The sequence below is a fragment of the Protopterus annectens genome, chromosome 15.part0, assembly GCF_019279795.1.
Source record: "Protopterus annectens isolate FY-2018-M chromosome 15.part0, PAN1.0, whole genome shotgun sequence".
Lineage (NCBI taxonomy): Eukaryota > Metazoa > Chordata > Ceratodontiformes > Protopteridae > Protopterus > Protopterus annectens.
This window is the reverse complement of record NC_056749.1, coordinates 436,988,710-437,011,659: the sequence shown is the minus strand read 5'-3', so window position 1 is coordinate 437,011,659 and position 22,950 is coordinate 436,988,710. Positions and strand designations below refer to the sequence as shown.

Sequence of the window (22,950 nt, the reverse complement as noted above, 5' to 3'; positions counted from 1 at the left end):
ACCTATTTGTCAGAGGCTTCCCCCCAATTTTTTGGTGTTAACCAACCTTTTGATTTGGGCGGGGCAGGGGCCCACCCCTGTAAGGTTTATTAATTTTTTTGGGGGAAAAAAGTTTTTTGGCAACATAATGTAATTCATCAGCAGAAGGCCTGCACATTTCTCTGTACTGACTGCTGTAGCATGGAGGTAAAATGCCCTTAACTTGTCCTTTTACAGTTTCATGAACTCTCTCACTTCCATTTGAGATTGGGAAAGCATAAGAGGACTTTCTTGGTTTGTTAGAGTAACTGGTGTGGCAGTCGTGTCCCCTACAGGAGCAAGTGGAGAATTTAGTGTAGCCTGTTATCCAGCATATTTTTGGAGGGAAATTGTGCGTAGAGGAAACTATTGTAGATAGAAGGAAAACATGTTCACTACACACACAGTCTTTGATCAGAGATCAGGATTTAACCCATGGAACATAGATCTGAAAGATGAAACCCCAATACGCTACAGGACTGTTGCAGTGAATCCCAGAAGAGTTGCAGATCTACAGTCTTTTTTGCACTATGCAGTGAAATAGCCATAGAACTGAGGATCATTGTGGATTATAGCAGTAGAGTGGAGGATAGTTATACTGTACAGTGAAACAGCAGTAGAGCAGAGGATAATTGTGCACAATATGATAGTAGTTGAACCAAGGATAAGTTGCGGTCAAGCCTCTTCACCCTAGTGAAGATCTATTGTATCTACACTTAAGGGGCAGGAGCAAGCCAAGTTTGATTTGCTCAAGATTTAAAGAAATGCAAAAGGACTTTAGCACAAGTTAATATAGCAAATGGTTTGAGCCACAGCAGAATAACTTTAAAGTCAACTGCCAGCACCTCATTTCTGTAATAATCGAGGCATCTGGCAATTACCCTTTGGAGACCACTATGCCACTTGGTATTTCATGTCCTCCTGGACTGAAGAGATCATCCATTTTGAATGAAGACATATTTAAATATTTAGCTTTTATGTTTTATTTTTACAAGTATGTAAGTATATTCTGTTTAAATTTAGATTTTTTTTTTAATTTAGCGTTTATTGTTCCCTCGGAAGCTTGTCTAGGCTTTGCAATTTGGTGCATCAAATGCAGAATAACATTTAGTACAGTTTAGTACTGTTAAGTTAAATAGATTCATTACATGTGGAAGTTCGCCTGTTTTGGTGTACAGGTTTCGAGTTCTAATGTGTTACTAGTTAAATGTATTCAAATTTACGTACTGCTTTAAGTAGTAATGTGGGTTTTTAATTGAATGAGATGTATGTTTCAATAGATCACTTCCACTGTGTTTAATAAAAGTCATGTGAACTGTATTTTCTTCACTTCTAAAGAAGTTTGCTTTGGTGCAAACGAAAAGCGCTTTAAGTTATTAAAGTAGAAGATTCGCCTTCTGAGTTGTGCGTTTGTGTTTTTAAAACTTACTCTACCTCCTTCCTTTTGAGCCAGCTGCAAATGCAGAGTTGAAATTCATTTCTTGGAAAACGGCCTTCTTTTTAACCATCACTTCAGCAAGAAGAGTGTCTGAATTACAGGCCCTTATGGCAGTGGAGCCTTTCATAATTTTTCATGCGACAGGGTGTCCCTCAGGACCAATCCCTTCTTCATGCCAAAGGTAGTAACCGGTGTGGCTTTTAATCAGTCCATTCATTTGCCAACCTTCTTTTATAATCCTCAGAACAAAGGGGAATGGATGTTGCACTCCTTGGATGTGCACAGACAACTTAGATTTTACTTTGACATTACAACTTAGATTTTACTTTGACAGGACTAAACCTCTCAGGAAATCTGAACAGCTGCTGGTGGCATTTGCTGCAGCAGCAGAGGGGAAGGCCATTTCAAAGCAAACCATTTCTAAATGGATAGGCCACTGCATTCATTTCTGCTATAAGCACCATGGAAAACCTATCCCACAGGGGATAAGACCACATTCAACAAGGGCTGCATCTACCTCTGCAGCCTTTCGCAGAGGTATCTCGATCGGGGGCATCCTAGAAGCTGCTACCTGGAGTTATGTACATACTTTCACCAAGCATTACCATTTGCGAATTTTCTCTAAATCCAGAGCTGGTTTTATCACTGCAGTCTTGCAGAGCGTTATAGCTGGTCTTAATGCTTTCTAAATTTATCCTCTTATCCTTAGCTTTAGGAATCTACCCAAATGTGATGACTGCAACAGTGAAACACAAAGAACATAGTACAGTTATGTACACTTAACATAAATGTAGATGTTCGAGTGTATTCACTGTTGCAGTCCTGGTTACCCTCCCTCCAGCCCCCCTGACTTCTTTTGGCTGTACCTCTATTCCTTTTTACCATGCTCAAGTTTTTTGGTGCATTTGCTCTTTTGTTGGATGTATAACCTTGTTTATATATATATATTTAATTGCTTCCCATTAGGGGGCAGCTGACATCTGGCTCAAGAAAGACTTGTGTAATGGCATCTGCTGCGTGCTTTGTACCCCTGACTACCTGACATCATGGAAGATGAGACTGCAACCGACGCAGGACCCAAGACTTTGATAGTCAGGCCGACTGAGGGCTGCTGCAAGCTGATAAACCAAATGTGATAACTGCAATAGTGAATACACTCTAACATCTACATTTATGGTAAGTGTACACAACTGTACTTTTCTGGTTACTTGAGTTACTATTAAAAATAGGCCTGGCTAATACTGTACCCTATACTATTTATTTGGTTTGGCTTGTTCTCAAGTTTGGGAGACAGGGAATTTATTACGGTCTTCCTTTTTAAAAGTCTAAATGTCTAAAAGTGTAAGTTATGTTTCTGCGGGGGAGTACAGCCCATGTGTATATAAATATATAATTTGTGATGCCCCTTTGTTAAGGTCTATATATATATATATATATATATATATATATATATATATATATATATAAGGGGGACTCTGGTGTGATGGAGGAAGTCTGCAGTATAGGTTTAAGGGAATTAATTTTGCATTGCATGCCTGTCATTATTCATGAAATATGTTCCCTAATCCTACTTGTACAAATTATTTCATGTATCATATTACCCAGACGCCATATATTTTCATGAGTCCATTTTTTTTCTTGGTTCCGATTAGTTCTGACTTGTTTAGAAGAAATCTGATAATTATGTAGTAAGCCTTCCAAATAGGGCGTATGTAGTTGGAATAGGAGTTTATGAATGAATTGTTTCGAGTGTCATTTTCTCTTGCTGTTCCGAGATTGAGATTTTTATACCTTTTGTGATGTAGTGAGGGATCTGTTAATAATAGCTAGAGCATTTGAACAGTGTTGTTGCTGTTTGTTGGTCTGTTTCATTGACGCTTGCACTTTCCATTTTGTTGAGTTCATTTTTGTCTTTAATTGGCTTTATTTTATTTTTTATTTTTTTTTTAATTACTTTATTTTTTGATTTTAAAGTTTTTAGCATTTTAGCATTATAGTCTTGGGAGAAAAGAGTTGACGTTCTTATAGGGTTGCCTGTCTTGGTAAAATGTACCATGTAGTTCTTGGGCAGTTGCTGCCCACCATTGAAGAGATCATTCATGTCTGTACATAGGAGTATTCCTAAACATTATGACCCAGCTGCAAGATAATGTGAAATTTAAGAATTCCTTTGGCGCGTAATGCTGGCTAGCTTTGTTTCCATGAAGTCCTGTTACCCGTCTAGTTCAGTCAGTATAAGACTAAATGTCTGAGACCTGTTAAAATGTTCATTATATTGGTCACTGCTACAGTAGCCTTTGCTATATGTGTTGCTTCTGGCCAAGGGTGTCACAGCTGGCCAGTTTCCAAAGCTTCAAGGCATTATCCACATGCTCACTGTTAGGCAGCTCTTGCTGAGCTGCCTAAAAAAGGACAGTGTTGGTGTCAAGATCTTGAGTTTTCCTGCCACTGAAGAGAGCTCCCCTGTGTGAGCTTTCAAGGATAGACTGTCTGTCTGCCGTTTCTTAGCTGGACAGATATGTTCCCTTGGGGAATGCTTTGCATATTTTAATGTACTTTCTTGTTTAAGAAAGCAGTTTTTAACCTAGGACTGTCACAAGAGTTGAGTTTACTTTTGAACAGGAGCAAACTTTTTTCTTGTCTGCTTTAAAAGTTGTTTAAAGTACTTAAACCATTTTTCTATGGAGAAATTGTGTTTTTACTTTTGGGGCTAGCAAAGTGTATTTAAAATGCTTTTTACTGTGCTTTTGTGAGAAAAAAAATTAAGTCTTTACTGACTTGTGCTGCTAGTTTTCCATGGTAAAGCGGCACCATTTTCTGTTTGACCATGGAACAGATTACTGGTCCTGCAGTCAGTCTTTCTTCCAGCCACAAAATAATAAGCAAAAAGCCTTTGCCACCACAGTAGCAGTTTGCCTCAGGTGGGTGATTCTGCTGTGGCCTAATAGAGTTTCTTAGACCACTTGTCTTTTACACTGGATCTCGCTGGTGGTGTACCTACAGCCACTGTGGACTAGAAGATGGTCATGTACTCTACTACTGTTTGGGGTCCCTTCAGTGGGCAAGAAAGAGTCCCTCTTGCCGTTCCTGGGAGAAGAAACAGGAAAGGCTTGTCTGTTTAGTCAATGTTGCATTGTGCCCATCCCTGGGGAAGCTGCTGCTGCCATTGATAACTGACCCGATTTTCCTGGCAAAAAATCTGAAAACTAAACCTGCATCTATTCCTTATCAGATTTCTTTAGACTGGAGTAGTTTACTGGGTCTAGCTCAGGGTTTAATTCAGGCTGTTGATCTTTCTTAAAGGTAATTTTCTGGTAAAAGAAAGGATGCCTCTTTTCCCTATTGGGATTCAAAATCCTGAATCTGGATGAGGAGATGAAGGGACAAGGTCTTCTCCGCGTATTTTTGTGTGTGTTAGAGGAGCGCTCAATTTCTGATTCTCCTTTCAGGCATTTCTTTCTCTGAGTATTTCCAGAATGTCTGTTTTCAGTGGGAGAACTCTGAAGTTTCAGTTCCTCAAAGTTCAGTGAGCTGTTACAGAAAATTTCCAGAACCGTCCCCCATTCTTCCAGTTCTGTAAGCTTTAGAGGATGCGTTACTGCCAGCAATTTTCTTGACAAGTCCGCTTGTTGCCCCTAAAAAGGCAGATAACTTAGAATATAAAATTTCTTTTATACACTCATCCCAAACCTTATTCTGCAGCTATGGCTCTAATTGTGCTGCTGCTAAACATTTGGTTTAATTCCATTCCAGCTCTTTGACAAGGCTGAGACGATTGATAAGTATGGGCTGAAAAAAGTGTATCCATCTGTTACTTTGATGATCAGAATTTTTAAGTTCCAGGCATGTTACAGCTTATTCTAATTGTGCATTTATGTGGGGTGTTTTATTTGCAGGTTTTTGAGGAAAAATCTGCTTTAAATCATTTAATTTCTCCCATTTTACAGGCCACAGCTCTCTTGCAGTGTGTGCGACTTAGTACCAGTGGCCATAGCCCTTGTAGAAGTATTGTTTTGAGGTCGGTCTGGCTGCATTTTCTCATTGTCTCCCAAATGTGGAAAATGAGATTTTAAATTCTACTTCGGCGACGGATGCTGTCACTTAAGAACCCGTTGGCCCTTTTTACTTTTACATTTTCTAGCAACAGTAAATTTAAGATGCTTATCACTACATACTTATTCATCTACACTTAGATGCTTAAGATTTTGTGTGTCTGGGTCATGTTAAGTTTTCTGCCTTACCTTTTGGACTATATGCTGCACCAGAAGTGTTCACAAAGTGTCTAGCTACAGTTATAGCTCATTGCAAGCTACAAAGGGTATCCATGTTTTACATATTCAGATGACTTGCTTATCTTTGCAGAGTATCTTTCAAAAGTGTCAATATCTCACTTGGATGAGGGATCTGTTATACAAGCTGGGATTCCAAAAGAATATTAAATCTTTTTTCACTCCTTCATATAGGATTGTGTTTCTGGGCTGTCTTAAACACTTCAGCTCAGAGATTTTCTCCCACGGGGATAAATAGGTCTATACCTACATCTTTTTTCTAAGGTTTTCCACTCAGACTTTGGTCTGTGTGAGGGAATATCTCAGGATTTTGTCATGACATTTTTTCATTCTCATGATACCCTGGGAAGACTTCACATGAAAAATGTACAGTAGTACCTGAAGTCTCTCTGGTTCCAGTTTTTCAGTATCAACACCCATTTAACTTTTCAGATACCAGCTCTGGGATATAACGGAAGAGAAATCACCTGGTGGAAACGGTAAAAAATTTCAGTAAATCCAGGTCCCCCTGCCCTCCACAGCAATTGGTCACCACAGACGTGCTAGGCTTTGCTTGGCAAACTTTTTCAAGGGGGATAAAAGTGTAAGGTGTTTTGGAGACGCAGGATAGATACAAGCACATAAATATGAAAGTGATGATTGCCCTGATCAAAGCACTCCACTCTGTCATCTCTGGCCCCACTGACCTTCATGTTACAGAAAATGCCACAGTCGTGGTACATCAGCAAGCAGGGGAGGAACCAGGTTTTACCACCTTTGCAGGCTAGCCATGTTAACTTGGGATGTAACTTCACAGCACAACCTCACTCTGCAGGCATCCTACATTCCATCAGAGTAAAATTTTGTGGCAGAAAAGCTGAGCAGGACAAGGAAAGATCCTCCAAAATGGAAGCTAGACCAGGGGGTCATAACAGATTTGATCCATCTCTAGGGAGTTCAAGTTAGACCTCTTTGCTTCCTCTCTGAACAGTTAGCTGGTGAAATCCTGCTCCAAGGTGTCTTGCAAGAAGGCCTGGAACACAGATTTATTTTTCCTTTCCTTGGACAGGAATGATTCTGTATACTTTTCCATCCTTTCTTCCACTGATATCCATGGTTGCAGAAAATTCAGAAGGAATCTCCCAGGAGTGTTGTGGTGACTACTTCTGGCAAAAGCAGCAGTGGTTCTCTTCTTTTGGAAATGACCACTGGTAATTAAGACAAGTTTCCTCTCTGAATGGATCTACTGACACAAGAACAGGGGTGTTTGATGCACCCTGACCCCAGTCATCTTCAGCTGACTGCATGGATTAATGGATGATAGGGTCTTAAGTGCCTTTAGGCACCTTTTTACTGAGAAAATGTCACAGTTACTAATGGAGGTAAGAAAGCTTGTATAAATAAATGGAAAAGGTTTTTTTTAGTTGGTGCCAGCACAATAACCAGCACTCCTTTAGGGCAAGTGTTTCTCTGTTTTCAGTATTTGTATCCGTTACTATGCTTTGGTCCTTTTTAATTCCTCCTGTCACGTTTCATTTATCAGCCAGTTCAGCATGTCTACCCATGGGTTTTCTTTAAATGCATTCTCATGTCAAAATATTTGAGAAAGGGATTTTACATAAGACGCCTAGAAGAAAACAGGTGGCTCCTCCTTTGGATCTAATATTGAGTTAGCGAAGCTGGCTCTGTTTGAATCCGCTAATCAGTCTGACTTGAGGTTCTTAATGTGGAAAACCATAGATTGCTCTGACCTCTACAAAGAGTAGGAGTTGCAAGCTCTTATGGTGAGTAAACCCTTTTTTCCACAAGATAGGGTTACTTTGAGAACTAAACATTTTATACCTAAAGTAGTATCAGAGGTTACTTTGTCAAACTTTCCATCTCCTTGTTTTCTTTCCTGAACCAAAAATGAGGGAGAGGATGCTCAGCACCTTGGATATCCACAGCCAGCTCTGGTGCTGTCTTGACTGAACAAAATTTATCGCATCTTTGGATCAGTTATTTTCTTGTGAACGTAAATAAGGACAAACTGTGTCAACAGGTCATACCCAAATTTTTAACTGGGGCAATTACATTTTGCTGTTCTCAACATAACAGAAGTATTCCAGGCAGGGTCATCACCCACTGTGCCAGGTCCTTGGCTTCATCTGTGGCATTTTTGGAAAGTGTTAGTCTAGAAGCAGCAACCTGGTCCTCCTGTACACACTTTTGCAAAGCACTGCAGGCTTCATTCCTTGTTTAGGTCTTGATCAAGCTTTGATAGGAGTGTTTTCCTGGGGCTCTTGGACTCGTCTCCTTCCACCTCCCAAACATTGTAAGCCAGGATAATCTAGCAATGTATCTTAGACTTCTGCAGCAGTAATCAGTATGATGTACATAGTACAGTTGTGTAAGTAAACTTACCATAACAGATGTTTGAATGATCACTGCTGTAGTATCCCCTTACTCTCTCCATCCATTTTTTTATGCCAGTGAGGGTGTGAGGGTATTTTTTCCTACTAGCTATGTCCTCTTGGGACTCTGCCTCCCTTTCTCAGTTCTCATGAGATGTCTGAAGGGCCTTGTGCCCAAACATTTGTTTCTTAAGCTAATACGGTATGTGGAAGGTACCCTGAAGCTTTGGAAGTTGGCCAGTGGTTATATGCATGATGGGATATAACCCATATAGTTAAGACTATAGCAGCAGTGATCATTCAGATGTTACTGTTAATTGCACAACTGTACTTCTTTGTTTGCAGTCCTTTCCTCGATGGACTTGAATGAGGTGAGAAAACATATTTTTATGTATTATATTTCAGGACTTGGTTTTTGCTGTGGAATAATAACTTTTTGATGTGCTGTTTTAAGCCCTGAGGTGTTTGTTATAATTGTCTCCTGTGCTGAACCATCTGCCATTTGTAAATATTTCTGTCTAAAGGAATAAAAATGACACAGCAGAATTGGATTTTACAATGGACAAGCATGACATTAGAATCCCAAGTATTGGAGCTGATGAAAATGGAAGAAAAGGCCCTCGCAAACTAGAGAAGCACGATCCATTTCACACAGAGAACAGCATCCGTCTTTGCTCTCTTCGGGTCAGTACAGCATACATAATTTGAATTCTTTGAGGTCATGCAAGCACTGCACTCTTGTCCTGGAAATGGTATCTTTCATCTGCATTACATTAAATTGTTAGCCACTCTTCTCCGTATGTAGTGTGCGTGTGAGTGTCTATGTAGTGTGCGTGTGAGTGTCTATGTAGTGTGCGTGTGAGTGTCTATGTAGTGTGCGTGTGAGTGTCTATGTAGTGTGAGTGTCTATGTAGTGTGAGTGTCTATGTAGTGTGAGTGTCTATGTAGTGTGAGTGTCTATGTAGTGTGAGTGTCTATGTAGTGTGAGTGTCTATGTAGTGTGAGTGTCTATGTAGTGTGAGTGTCTATGTAGTGTGAGTGTCTATGTAGTGTGAGTGTCTATGTAGTGTGAGAGCGTCTATGTAGTGTGCGTGTGTGAGAGCGTCTATGTAGTGTGCGTGTGTGAGAGCGTCTATGTAGTGTGCGTGTGAGAGCCGCCTATGTAGTGTGCGTGTGAGTGTCTATGTAGTGTGCGTGTGTGAGAGCGTCTATGTAGTGTGCGTGTGTGAGAGCGTCTATGTAGTGTGCGTGTGTGAGAGCGTCTATGTAGTGTGCGTGTGTGAGAGCGTCTATGTAGTGTGCGTGTGTGAGCGCCTATGTAGTGTGCGTGTGTGAGCGTCTATGTAGTGTGCGTGTGTGAGCGTCTATGTAGTGTGTGTGTGAGCGTCTATGTAGTGTGTGTGTGTGTGAGCGTCTATGTAGTGTGTGTGTGTGAGCGTCTATGTAGTGTGTGTGTGTGAGCGTCTATGTAGTGTGTGTGTGAGCGTCTATGTAGTGTGTGTGTGGGCCTATGTAGTGTGTGTGGGCCTATGTAGTGTGTGTGTGTGGGCCTATGTAGTGTGTGTGTGTGGGCCTATGTAGTGTGTGTGTGTGGGCCTATGTAGTGTGTGTGTGTGTGGGCCTATGTAGTGTGTGTGTGGGCCTATGTAGTGTGTGTGTGGGCCTATGTAGTGTGTGTGTGTGGGCCTATGTAGTGTGTGTGTGTGTCTATGTAGTGTGTGTGTGTGTGTGTCTGATGTAGTGTGTGTGTGTGTGTGTCTGATGTAGTGTGTGTGTGTGTGTCTGCGTCTGTCTATGTAGTGTGTGTGTGTGTGTCTGCGTCTGTCTATGTAGTGTGTGTGTGTGTGTCTGCGTCTGTCTATGTAGTGTGTGTGTGTGCCTATGTCTATGTAGTGTGTGTGTGTCTATGTAGTGTGTGTGTGTGTGTCTATGTAGTGTGTGTGTGTGTGTCTATATAGTGTGTGTGTGTGTGTGTCTATATAGTGTGTGTGTGTCTATATAGCTGTGTGTGTGTCTATATGCACACACAGATAGATATATATATATATATATATATATATATATATATATATATATATATATATATATATATATATATATATATATATATATAGAGAGAGAGAGAGAGAGAGCGAGAGAATGATGTAGGACTATTCACTGAAACGCATTTCACTGAAAGCTATATATGGCCTTTTGCCCACTGTAGTGCCACCCTGTAGTTGGTATATATAGTAAAGGGGGTGTTGGGGGGGGGTGTAGCGCCCCAGATAGTTTGGATATATATTAAGTTTAGAAAAGAGTAATTTATTGAAATTGCAAGTATCCATGTGTATAGTTCAAAATATTTAAAATAGTTGGGGGGCTATGCCCCCCACACCTCCCTTTACTATATATCCTTACTCCAGTGCTCCACTACAGTGGGGAAAAGGCCATATATAACTTTCAGTGAATTGAGCTTTCAGTGAATTGTGCACAGTCAAATGTGTTTCATTGAATAGTCACATAGATATATAGATATACAGATATATATATAGATATGTCTGTGTGTGTGTAATACAGAGATGCACACATGTTGGATTTGTGTGTAAATGTTGGCTTGCCTTTGGATCAGATTTTAAGACTTGCTGTCAGTATGAGTGACTTAGTCTAGTAATCCTGCCTTATAGATGTGCCTTATAACAGACTCAGTGCCTTGCACTGAGAATGTGCCTCTTGGAATCTGGCCCTTTGTCTTCCCTTACTGAAAGGTTGTCATTATTGCTTCACAAATTACATTGGTTCCTCAGCTGCTGATCATACAAATTGTTGAACTAGTTAGATTGTCTTGTCACACTTTTTTTCATAGTGGAAGTTGCCTTGTTCATTTTATATAAAAAAGGTAAATTATATATTTTGATTGCAAAGTTAAAATGTGTTTGTGCTGTTCAGTATCAAATCCATGAATTTGAGTACGTGTTTCAAAACATGGTATTAAACCACAAGGAGTCCAGGTACAAAGGCCACTAGGGCACTTGCTGCTGTTACCAGTAAGCAGCAAGCAGTAGCCCTTATGTCCATCTTCTTATTACTAACACAAAAATGAATTTAAGATGATCTAAAACCAGGTAGTCTTCTGCTGGGCTACCAATGTTCTTTCATGGCTATGCCATCATTTTATTTCTTTCTTGCCATTATCCTTCGGTCCCTACCCTGGTTGATCTTTTGTCATAGTTAGGGAGTGGCTATTGTATCATGGAAGTTTTTTTTTCTACTTTGAAAGGGGGTGAACTATACTATACCCCCAGCCAAGGTCAGAACAATAAGTGATACCTCATGAAATTCACGCCATGCTTCTACAACTGTGACTGCAAGGTCTGTTGTTCACCTTTGGATATTAAGCCAAATCTGCATGCTTGTAGCCATAAAATCACCCTCCACTCTTCACTGAAGTACAGGAAAAGCCTGTATCTGCCCCAAAAGGGAGGGCTGGTATTGATGTTGAGTCCACCCCCCCAACAAGGCTTGGCACAACAGTACCAGAGTTTCTCAGATTGGCACTGCATTTGAATGCCTTGCCATGGTGGCATTGAACTGGCTTCACAGATGGACTTCAGAGATTCATTTTAACCTTTTCTTTTACTTTTAGATTGATACAGAGCATGTATGCATGTACTTCCAAGTGTGCAGGGGACAGAGTATGAAAAACATAATTGCTTCCTGACCCCCCCTCCACACACACACACACACACACACACACACACACACACACACACACACACACACACACACACACACACACAGTGGATTATTACATTAGGGCTTTACAGACTAGTCACTTTGGTTAATCTAAAAAGGTTTGAAGTCTGCAGTTCTTTACTGTGACACTTTAAAGGAAGCACTGCTGTGACTGGAGTTGGTGTGTGTTCTGGCAAGCAATTTTTATATATCCATCCATCCATCCTCAACCCTTTTTCCCATTTTACACATGGGGTTGGGGTGTCACTTCAACAGTGACAATCATCTTGAGGTAAGGTTTACACCACCTGGTGGCTAGCCGTGCTGTGGTAGTTCATACCACTCACTCGCACCTACAGCCAATTTAGTGTCCAATCCACCTACTTAGTCTTTGGAATGTGGGAGTAAACCCATGTGACCACAGGGAAGACAATGCAGACTCTGCATAGAATGCACCCCAGCCAAGAATCTAACTGGAAAATCTCTTGCTGTGAGGTGACTATGCTAACCACCACTTGTGTACATATATAAAATATATAATATATATATATATATATATATATATATATATATATATATATATATATATATATATATATAAAATGTGTGTGTACAGTGGATATAAAAAGTGTACACACCCCTGTTTTTTATAGTGAGGCCACAATAAATCATTTGAAAACGTTTCCAACCTTTAATGTGACCTATAAACCTGTACAATTTAACAAATCTGTTAGGGGAAAAAAATATAAAAAAAAATGTACAATAAGCTGGTTGCGCAAGTATGCACACCCTTAAACTAATACTTTATTGAATCACTTTTTGATTTAATTGCAGCATTTAGTCTTCTTGGATACGAGTCCATCGATATGGCACATCTTGACTTGGCAATAGTTGCCCACTCTTCCTTGCAAAAGCGCTTCAGAATCTGCCAGATTGCAAGGAAATCTCTTCTGCACAGCTCTCTTTAGGTCACCCCACTGATTTTCTGTTGGATTTAGTTATGGACTCTGGCTGGGCCTTTCCAAAACTTAATTTTTGTCTGATGAAGCCATTCTTTTGTTGATTTTAAGATATGCTTGTGGTCCTTGTCATGTTGAAAGATGAAATTCCTCTTCATCTTCAGCTTTCTAGCAGATGCATGAAGGTTTTGGGCCAAAAGTGACTGGTATTTGGAACTGTTCATAATTCCCACCACCTTTACTAAAGCTCACGTTCCAGCTGAAGAAAAGCAACCCCAAAGCATGATACTGCCACCACCATGCTTCGCTGTGGGGATGGTGTTCTTTTAGTGATGCAAAGTGTTTTTGCACAAAATGTACTTTTTGGAATTGTGGCCAGAAAGTTCAACCTTGGTCTCCTCAGACCATAACACATTTTCCCACATGCTTTTGGGAGACTTTATGTATTGTTTTGTAAATTTTAGCCGGGTCTGGATGTTTTTCTGTGTAAGAAAAGGCTTCCTTCTTGTAACACTACCCCATAGTCCAGACATGGAGACTACAGGAGATTTGTCTCATATAGTACACAACCAGTAATTGCCAGAAATTACTGTAGCTCCTTCAGTGTTGCTATAGGTCTCATAGCAGCTACCCAGACCAGATTTCATCTAGTCTTTTTTTCTCAATTTTGGAGGGACATTCAGCTGTTTGCAACATCACTGTTGTCCCATATTTTCTATTTTTTGCTGAAGTAAACTATTATAAGAACTGAATAGATTTTAAGGTACATTAGATAAAAAAAACTTTGATATGAAGAGCAAATATAACAAACTATATACAAAGATGTTCACTGTACAAGCATCAAATACTGTTAAGCTAAAAATTAAGATTTGATTTTACATTCAGCTTATTTTACTAATTCATTTATACTCCTCCAATGATGCTATATTGTATTCCTTGAAGATCTAGATTTAATTGTCAACATTTCTAGTTTAGATACATTCTTGAGAAGATCTTTAAATTTTTGAAAAGAGGGAATATGTGAAGATGTCGAATTTTTTGTTATTTCTTTCCTGCCAGTGGATAGAACAGACCGTAGACTTTAATATTTACTCTGTTTTACACAATTTGGAATTGGGGTGTTGAATAACACTAATGATTTGGTGAACGAAAAATTGGCAGTAAAGATTGGTTGTAGGAATGTATTAATATCTTCCGAAAATTTCTTTAAGAATAAGCAATCATGTGTCCAGTCTGTTTACTACCTTTTTACATCTCCAACATAGAACATTGTCTTTAGTTATCTTACTAATGTTGTATGGAGTGAGAACCTATTTAAAAATCTCTAGGTAAATATTCTCCAATTGAGTGAAGATGTAGTTTTTACCAGCTGACTGAAGAATATTTAATTTATCTTTGTAGGATTACAATTGTTAGTGATAGATAATTAATGTAAAATTTTCTCTGTGTGTGTGTGTGTGTATATATATATATATATATATATATATATATATACAAATCTGACTTAATTCTGTATATGTGTGAAAGGCTAATTTTAATTGAATTCTGCTGAGTGGAAACAATGAAATACTGTATAAGTTTAAGGATTGAAGTCTTCAATGAAATGGGGATTAGATCAATTTTTTCCTTGATATATTTCCTAGCTTCTTGTAAATCTAGCCATAGTGTTGAATCAAAGTTATTCTCTTCTACGAGTATTGACTGATTTTATCTCATGACTGTTCATCATTTGATGCCAAGCTATCAGATGCTTTTATTTCAATAGTGACATTTTATGATAATCTGTAGTAAAAATGAACCCTTTTGTATGGGCTATGGGGTAAATAAGGAATATCCAACTTTCATACATTTTAAATCTACATTTTTCGAGGATTTTAAGATTAGGGTTAGATTTAAATGTATGGGTATGATAGTAAGAGAAAAATTTTTTCCGTCTCCAGATAGTTTTGTTAAATTTAGCATATAGGTATCATTACTTTTTAGATTTTTAGAAAAAATTAGAATATACTCTCCATTTTGCTTAATACTTTGTCTATAAGGTAAGAGATTGATTTAATTACTGAAGAGATCAAGTAAAATTCTAGATTAGGTATTGCAGTACCTCTATTTTCCTAACTGTGCATATGTTTCTATAATGCAATTCTAGGTTGGATGCTAAAGGAAGTTTTTAATGAAAACCTGTTAATTGAGTATGAAGGCTATAGAATAAAGGCTGAATTATATATAAAATTTTAGGAAGTAATACCATCTTTATAAGTGACAATTTCTCATCCATCGAGAATCTTCTTTTTGACCATCTATTTATTGTCTGTTTGCTATACTCCTATAGAAATTCAATTTTAGAGTGTCATTTATCTTAGTAATAATTATACCCAAGTGCTATTTGTTGGGATTGTGCTATATATTTTTTTAAATTATCTTGTATATTAATTTTTTGGACCAGCTAAAAGGATTTGTTATGACTGAATTTAAGGCCAGAGTTTTTTGAAAATTATCCAGGTCTATGAATAAATCTTCTACATATGGATTCTTGCCACCGAATGTAATCAATATATCTGCAAACATTTGACTTTTTGATTTTTCATTAAAACCCAAGGAGAGCTGATGGACAACCTTGTTTTAGTACCTTTTATAATTGGTATGAACTGAGAGGTATTAGGACCTATTTTAATATATGCTTGACAACCACTGCATAATTGAGTAATAAGATTTATAAATTTTTATGAAAAATTAAGTTCTAAAAGAATAAATATTCCCAATTGTTTCAAAAGCACAGTTTATATCTAAACTGATGAGTTAGATTATTTTTGTCTTTTACTGATTCAGTTAAGTTTATTATTCTTTTAATGTTAAAACTAATATTACAGTTCCATGGAGTATAGTATGACTGTTGGTAAAACAAATACAAGTCCCAATAAGCAAGATAAAACAAATACAAGTCCCAATAAGCAAGATAACAGTAGCAGTGAATGAATATGGCAACACTCGAATCACCACGAACATAAAAATATAAAAACGTTTTATTTTGTACGGTAATTCTTTCACTAAATTGCTTTATCAGACCATGCAGCTGGCTATTACAGAACATTTAAAAACTTAAGAAAACCAATCAAAAGATTCATATGAAAGTGACATCACTTCCTAGTACATCGCTGCTTAATAGTAGCAAAGCCCCTAGTGGATACATTTAATAACAACTAGGAAAATCAATATGTATAACAAACCTAAACAAAATTAAAATTGGTGTTTGAATGAACAGTAGCTGTTCAGCATACATCAAGTCAGAAGTTAGAACATGTCAGCGACTCATCTTCTAGAATTTGTGTAAAAATACACAGTCATACATATAATATTCATATGAAAATGACATCACTTTCTAGTACATCGCTACATAATGGTAACAAAGCCCCTAGTGGATACATTTAATAGCTTGGAAAAATCACAAAGTCAGTATGTATGACAAACCTAAACAAAACTAAAGTTGATGTTTGAACAGCAACTATTCAGCGTACATCAAATCAGAAGTTAAAATATGTCCGCGACTCGTATCAACTTCTAGACTTTCAGTGTAAAAATACAGGTAAAAAGTCATATATATAAAACTTGGCATTAGCTGCAGTAGATGCAGAAAATAAAAAAATAATTCCATATACACTTCTTCTTATTGTGTGTGTGTGTGTGTGTGTGTGTATATATATATATATATATATATATATATGTATATATATATATATATATATATATATATATATAGCCTGCATCAAAATAGCTATATCAAACAAACTTCCAAGTGAGATAACATCCCTTACATCCACTGCACTTTTCAAGAAACGAGTAAGAATCTTCCTAAAATCACAATGGCTATGCCCATGCACCAATCTGGACTGATACTATCTCCTCTTGCCTGACCAGCTTTAATGTCTATAACATTTATTGATATTGCTTTCGTTTTACCTAGGAGTTCTACTAAATCAGTACACTGCCTATGGAAAAAAAAACATTTTTATACTTGACAAATCTTTATTCAGTACTTCTACATTAGAATCACTACCCATTTCTATGTACTGTCACTGTACAGTGGAATTAATCCTGTATACAAAAGGTGTTTTAGCTAGGTCTGTTAAGTTTATTTTGATAATGATCATGAAGAATTTCTATGTAAATGTTATGTTTGGAGCTTTTCTCCCCTGGCCTCTGCTGAAAATAGACATATATATCCAGTCGGACTATCCCGGTCAACAAATGTAAAATAAAATAAATATCGGAAACTTTAACTTTTAAAGAGTATATAGAAAAATAACTAGTTATCTCTAAGCAAAAATAAATAAATGAACACCCTGTCGATAGTCAAAAACAGCATTAACCAGTTAACTGATGCATGGCAAAGTCACTCTAGAAGCTTTGAAATAAAACAAGTGCATATCTACAATAACGAATCAAAATGCTTCAACAAATGTGCTAACCATCCTGTAAAAATCATATATAAAGAATAAATATATGCAAACACTTCAAGGATAAATTATTTCAGAGACTGCTTATTAAAAACTAACCTTGGCTTAACGATGTGAAAAAATATTAAGAGCAAGTCTCTGTTGGCAAAACTGTAACCTCTGGATGTAACTATTTAAATTGTGTAGTCTCAAGATACTTGGTGTCTACCACCCCCATGTTTATACACGTGTTGATGATATTGTAAGAAATGTATAAGGAATACTTAGGAGCATGACATCTTATGTTGGCATAAATATCCTAAGCCAACAGGTACAATAGTATTGCCTACCAATTGGCATCAAAATAAATGACGCCACTGGTAAAAAGAGTACAACAACTCTCACTAAAATGCTCAGCATTTGTCTTATTTAGGAGTATCTAACCTTCCTTTAAATTAGGTAAATACAAAGTTGCATAAGCTTGATCAGATAGACAAAGTACATATCAATGAATTCGTATATAATTGTGTTTATAAATGAATAAACAAAACTAATAAATTCTGTTACCCATCATACCACACTAACAACATTCATAATTAAGGGTCAGTATGCAAAATGAAGCTTCTATGCCAGGTGGGCAAATGGCATGCCAACTAATCGTGTGTAATCATGGTGCACTTACACAAAGTTCAACTAACTGAGTAATAAATTCCGATGGCACATCGACCACTGGGAGCCACAAAACAAGGACAACACATCCACACAGTCAATCAGGGCTAGTGGGCACAAACACCCACCTTCACCCCAAGCACCCAAGTACGACAACCCAGTCGAAGCAAGCAAAAACCCCTAAAAGGAGATATTGGGCAAGCAAATAAGAAAGCTAGATCAAGGACACAATTAAAATCTCACACCACACATCAACAGCAATTAAACCTGTACCCCAGGAAAATGAATCCAATAGTGTTGAAATCTGATGGTATATAACCATTATGGGGAGTATATGTGCTCACTATATAAAAAAATGAATGGATGACTAACAGAAAAATATACAACAGTCTATCTAATGAAACTTACAAAATTTATATATAAAATGATAATATAAATGCATACATAGCAAACCAAAAATGTTGCTTTAAATAGGCAACGCATATAGAAAACCTCATTGCTGTTGCAACGTTTCTTCTGGTACAAAAACAACTCCAACAGGTATGCAAACTATAAATATATTTATGTAAACTGGCCAAAAATATGGCCAAAAGGTAGGGCAGATAAAGAATAAATATTGTCCAATTCCAAGTACTGTGTAAAGCATTTACACCAAAAATATGTAAAAATCTGGGCGATCTGGCCTAGCATCACAAATCTGCAAAAACAATGCCCCTATGTCTCATGGATAATCTATAGTATGTCATAACCTTGTGTTAGGTGACCATCTCATATAACTAATCCTTATGTAGACCTATAACAGGGAGAAGATCTCACACCCAACACACTATATCAAAATATCTCACAAGCTCAATAAAAGCTGAAAAAGTCGAATACGAACATACCAGCATTCACACAGCACATCGGCAAGAACCTGCCGATGAATGGACTCCTACAAGCATGAAAAACATTCAAATGAACAAAAATAAGAAATCTGGTGAGCAGAATACAGTAATCAATATACAACAATCAAAAGTTTCCCTGTGTAATAAAAAATATATGAAAGGATAAAAAAATATTCAGGGGAACTAAAATAATGAATCTGGTATTTTAAGATTGTATAATTGGTGGCAACTGACAATTTCCTTTGTTTCAAGATGGGTTTTATTGAAGCTCGTTCATTGAGAGCCTTGCCTCTTATCAGCTCCATCTCAAAATCTACTTGGCTTCCTTGCTTTCTGTATTTCTAATATCACCTTCACATACAGTAGGGGGAAATGTCAGTCAACATAAATTTAAAGCGGTGATAATCTGCTATATTAATGTGTTTAGATAATGCCTTTATCATACTTGATTCTAATGCTATAGAGGTGCTCTCTCTTCCTCTCTTTGAGTCTGATTAGTCTTGCCTATATAAAACGATTGGGATGTCAGTCAGCATGGACTCTAAACTATCTCCTGTTGTTATCTGGATGTATGAAGGCGTCTTAAGTATTGATGTAATTGCAGAAATTATGGTTGCCACAAGGATAGGTACCCAAGTCACCATTTTGTTTCACTCTTGCATCATTAGTCTGACATAAAATCCTTTTGAGGTTCCGTTTGTTCTTAAACCTAAATGCTGGTTCATCTCCAGTTATATTTCTGATCAGCGGATCAGTAATAAGAACTCTCTATTTCTGATATGTGATACAGAATTAACATCAGAAGTGAAAAACATAGGGATTTTTAGTTTATCAGGAAGAATATTCCTGATCTGTGAGTCATCTGAGCTTATGTGGGGTGAAAAATAAGGTCTAGCCCTATTAGCCCTAAGTTCATGCAAGTCTTCTAAGTTATGTTCTAGCTCAGTGTATGTATACCCTCTGTTAATCAACATATTCCTTAAATTGGTGATTTCATTATGAAAACCAACCTCTGAGGCATTCAACCCGGACACCCTCATACCTTGCCCCCTAATGATATTCTTAAAGGTATATCTTGGGTACATACTACTACTGTGTAATAAGGTGTTTTTGTAGCATTTTTTCCTATAGACACCAGTGTTGATCATACTATTATCAAGCCTTTCCACAAACACATCATAATATTCTATCTTGGTTTTAGAATAATTCTTGGTAAATTTCAAACTACTATATTTCTAGTTCAGGGATGTAGGGTGAAAAAAATCCATGTGAAATAGTCTGTTCCTCCCACTGTGCCATAAACATGTTGGCGTAGCTATTGGCTCACGTGCCCATAGCCATCACGATGTAGGAAAATCTCTGTTGAAGGTAAATGCATTATTCTCTAGAATAATTTCAAGAACTAGACTAATCAGATCAATTTGTTTTGTATGAAGATTACTGTGTGTATAAGTATCTCTGCACAGAACCAACACCCACATCATTTGGAATAATGGTAAATAAAGATTGTACATAAAGGGTGACAAGGTGAAAATCAATGTCCATCACCTCAGAGTTATATTGGTATAGATCCAGAAGGAAATGCTTGGTATCTTTCAAGATAAAAGTATTTTTATCTAATGCTGGTCTCAAATATTTCTCAACATAGTGGGAGAAGTCACCCAACCTTTCCCAGCTACAATAGGTCTCATAAGGAGGCTTTTGTTCATTCTTGTGAATTTTCGGTAAACCCTATATGGATGGAAGTAAAGGATGATCTACTCTGAGAAATCTGTATAGGTTCATATCTATAACTTTACTCTTTACTAGGTCTTCTAACAAAAATAAAGTTCTTTCATGTATCGTGTGTATTGTTTTATATCAATTCGAGAGTAAAACTGTGCCTCTTCCAGCATCTTATACATACTCTTTTTATATAGGTATGTTTGTCCATTAAAACACTAGGGCCTCCTTTGTCAGCTGGTCTAACAACTATAGTTTCATCTTTCTGTAAATTTCTAAGCACACAATACTCCCTATAATTCAAGTTGTACTTGCTCTTCCTATTAAAACCAGATGCATGCTTATCATAGAAAGTATAAAGATCTTCTTCGACCATTTTACTTAATGGATGACTATTTGGCATAAACAGGCTAGGCCTTCTAAAGGTATCCGATACAATCAGCAAATAGTATTTTCAACATAACTTTATGCATAAAACATTTGATGTCCAACATAGTCTCAGTTAGATCACTCTTCATAGTGGGAATAAAGGAGAGACCCTTATTCAACACATTTAATTCATCTCTGCTCAAACTATGCTGGGATACATTCCATATCATGGAGCTACCAGTTGGTTCCACATTTTCTTTAAAGATGGATTCATTTGTCTCTATTGATATCTTCCTTTTCTGTCTCCTCTGACTCAATGAGTGTGTTCTGAGAGGCCCTTTCTCTATATTGATGGGTAAAGGAAAAAGGGGAGCTGTAGTATTGTGTCCTTGATCTAGCTTTATTTACTTGCCCAATATCTCCTTTTAGGGGGGTTTAATAGCTTGGACGGGGTTGTCTTACTTGGGTCCTTGGGGTGAAGGTGGGTGTTTGTGCCCACTAGCCCTGATTGACTCTGTGTGGATGTGTTGTCCTTGTTTTGTGGTTCCCAGTGGTCGATGTGGCATCTGAATCTATTACTCAGCGTCAGTTATGAATGTTTAGTGCGGTATGATGGGTAATAGAATTTTTTATTACAGTTTTTTATTCATTTAGGAACACATTTATATATGAATTCATTGATATATATTTTATTGTCTAGCTGATCAAGCTTATGCAACTTTGTACTTGCCAAATTTGAAGGAAGGTTAGATACTCCTAATAAGACAGTTGAGCATTTTAGTGAGAGTTTTTATACTGTTACCAGTGGCATCATTTATTTTGATGCCAATTGGTAGGCAATACTATTGTTTCTGTTGGCTCAGGATATTTATGCCAACATAACATGTCATACTCCTAAGTATTGTTTATATATTTTTACAATATCAACACGATGTGTGCTTAAATACGGGGGTTAGTGGTAGATACAAAGTATTTTATTAAGAGACTACACACTTTTAATCGTTACATCTGGATGTTACCGTTTTGCTAACGGAGACTTGCTCTTAATATTTTTTCACATCGTTAAGCCAAGGTTCGTTCTTAATAAACTGAGTCTCTGTATGAGATAGTTTATCCTTGCAGTGTTTGAAAATATGCATTTGTTTATATATGATTTTTACAGGATGGTTAGCACATTTGTAGAAGCATTTTGATTTGTTATTATAGATATGCACTTGTTTTATTTCAAGGCTTCTAGAGTGACTTTGCCATGCATCAGGTAACTGGTTAATGCTGTTTGACTATCGTTAGGGTGTTCATTTATTTATTTTTGCTTACAGATAACTAGTCATATTTTTCTATATACTCAAGTTAAAGTTGCCGATATGGCTATTTTTAATGCAGACCTATATATATATAGATAGATATATATCTATATATCTATATATATATATATATATATATATATATATATATATATATATATATATATATATATATATATATATATATATATATATATTATACACACACACAGTAAGTGTATATGGAACAATTTTTTATTTTCTGCATCTACTGCAACTAATGTAAGTTTTATATATACGACTCTTTACCTGTATTTTTACTCTGAAGTTCTAGAAGTTGATACGAGTCGCTGATGACCTGTTTTTAACTTCTGATTTGATGTATGCTGAATAGTTACTGTTCAATCAAACATTGGCTTTAGTTTTGTCATACGTATTGACTTTGTGATTTTCCAAGATGTTATTAAATGTATCCACTAGGGGAGTTTACTATTGTGTAGTGATGTTCTAGGAAGTGATGTCATTTTCATATTAATTTTATATAATGACCATCTGTGTATTTTTACACTAATTCTAGAAGTTGTTATAAGTTGCTGATGATATATTCTAACTTCTGACTTGTACGCTGAACAGGTACTGTTCATTCAAACACCAATTTTAATTTTGTTTAGGTTTGTTATACATATTACGAAAGAATTCAAAACCAATTCAACAAATAAATCCACAAAAATGAGTGTAGAGGAGGCAGACCACTTCTTAAAACCACCAAGCACATTTTTTATTTAATAAAATATATAAGCGCT

The 22,950-nt window shown here is 37.0% G+C and overlaps 1 protein-coding gene across 1 annotated transcript in view; it reads left to right on the top strand.

Annotated features, from left to right (window-relative positions):
- The window catches only part of LOC122789742 (MORC family CW-type zinc finger protein 4-like), an 844,690-nt gene that overhangs the window by 716,273 nt on the left and 105,467 nt on the right, over window positions 1–22,950 (top strand). The window contains exon 6 of the mRNA XM_044057178.1: window positions 8,642–8,801. Coding sequence (XP_043913113.1) covers window positions 8,642–8,801 — 160 coding nt within the window. The remainder of the gene's footprint in view (window positions 1–8,641; window positions 8,802–22,950) is intronic.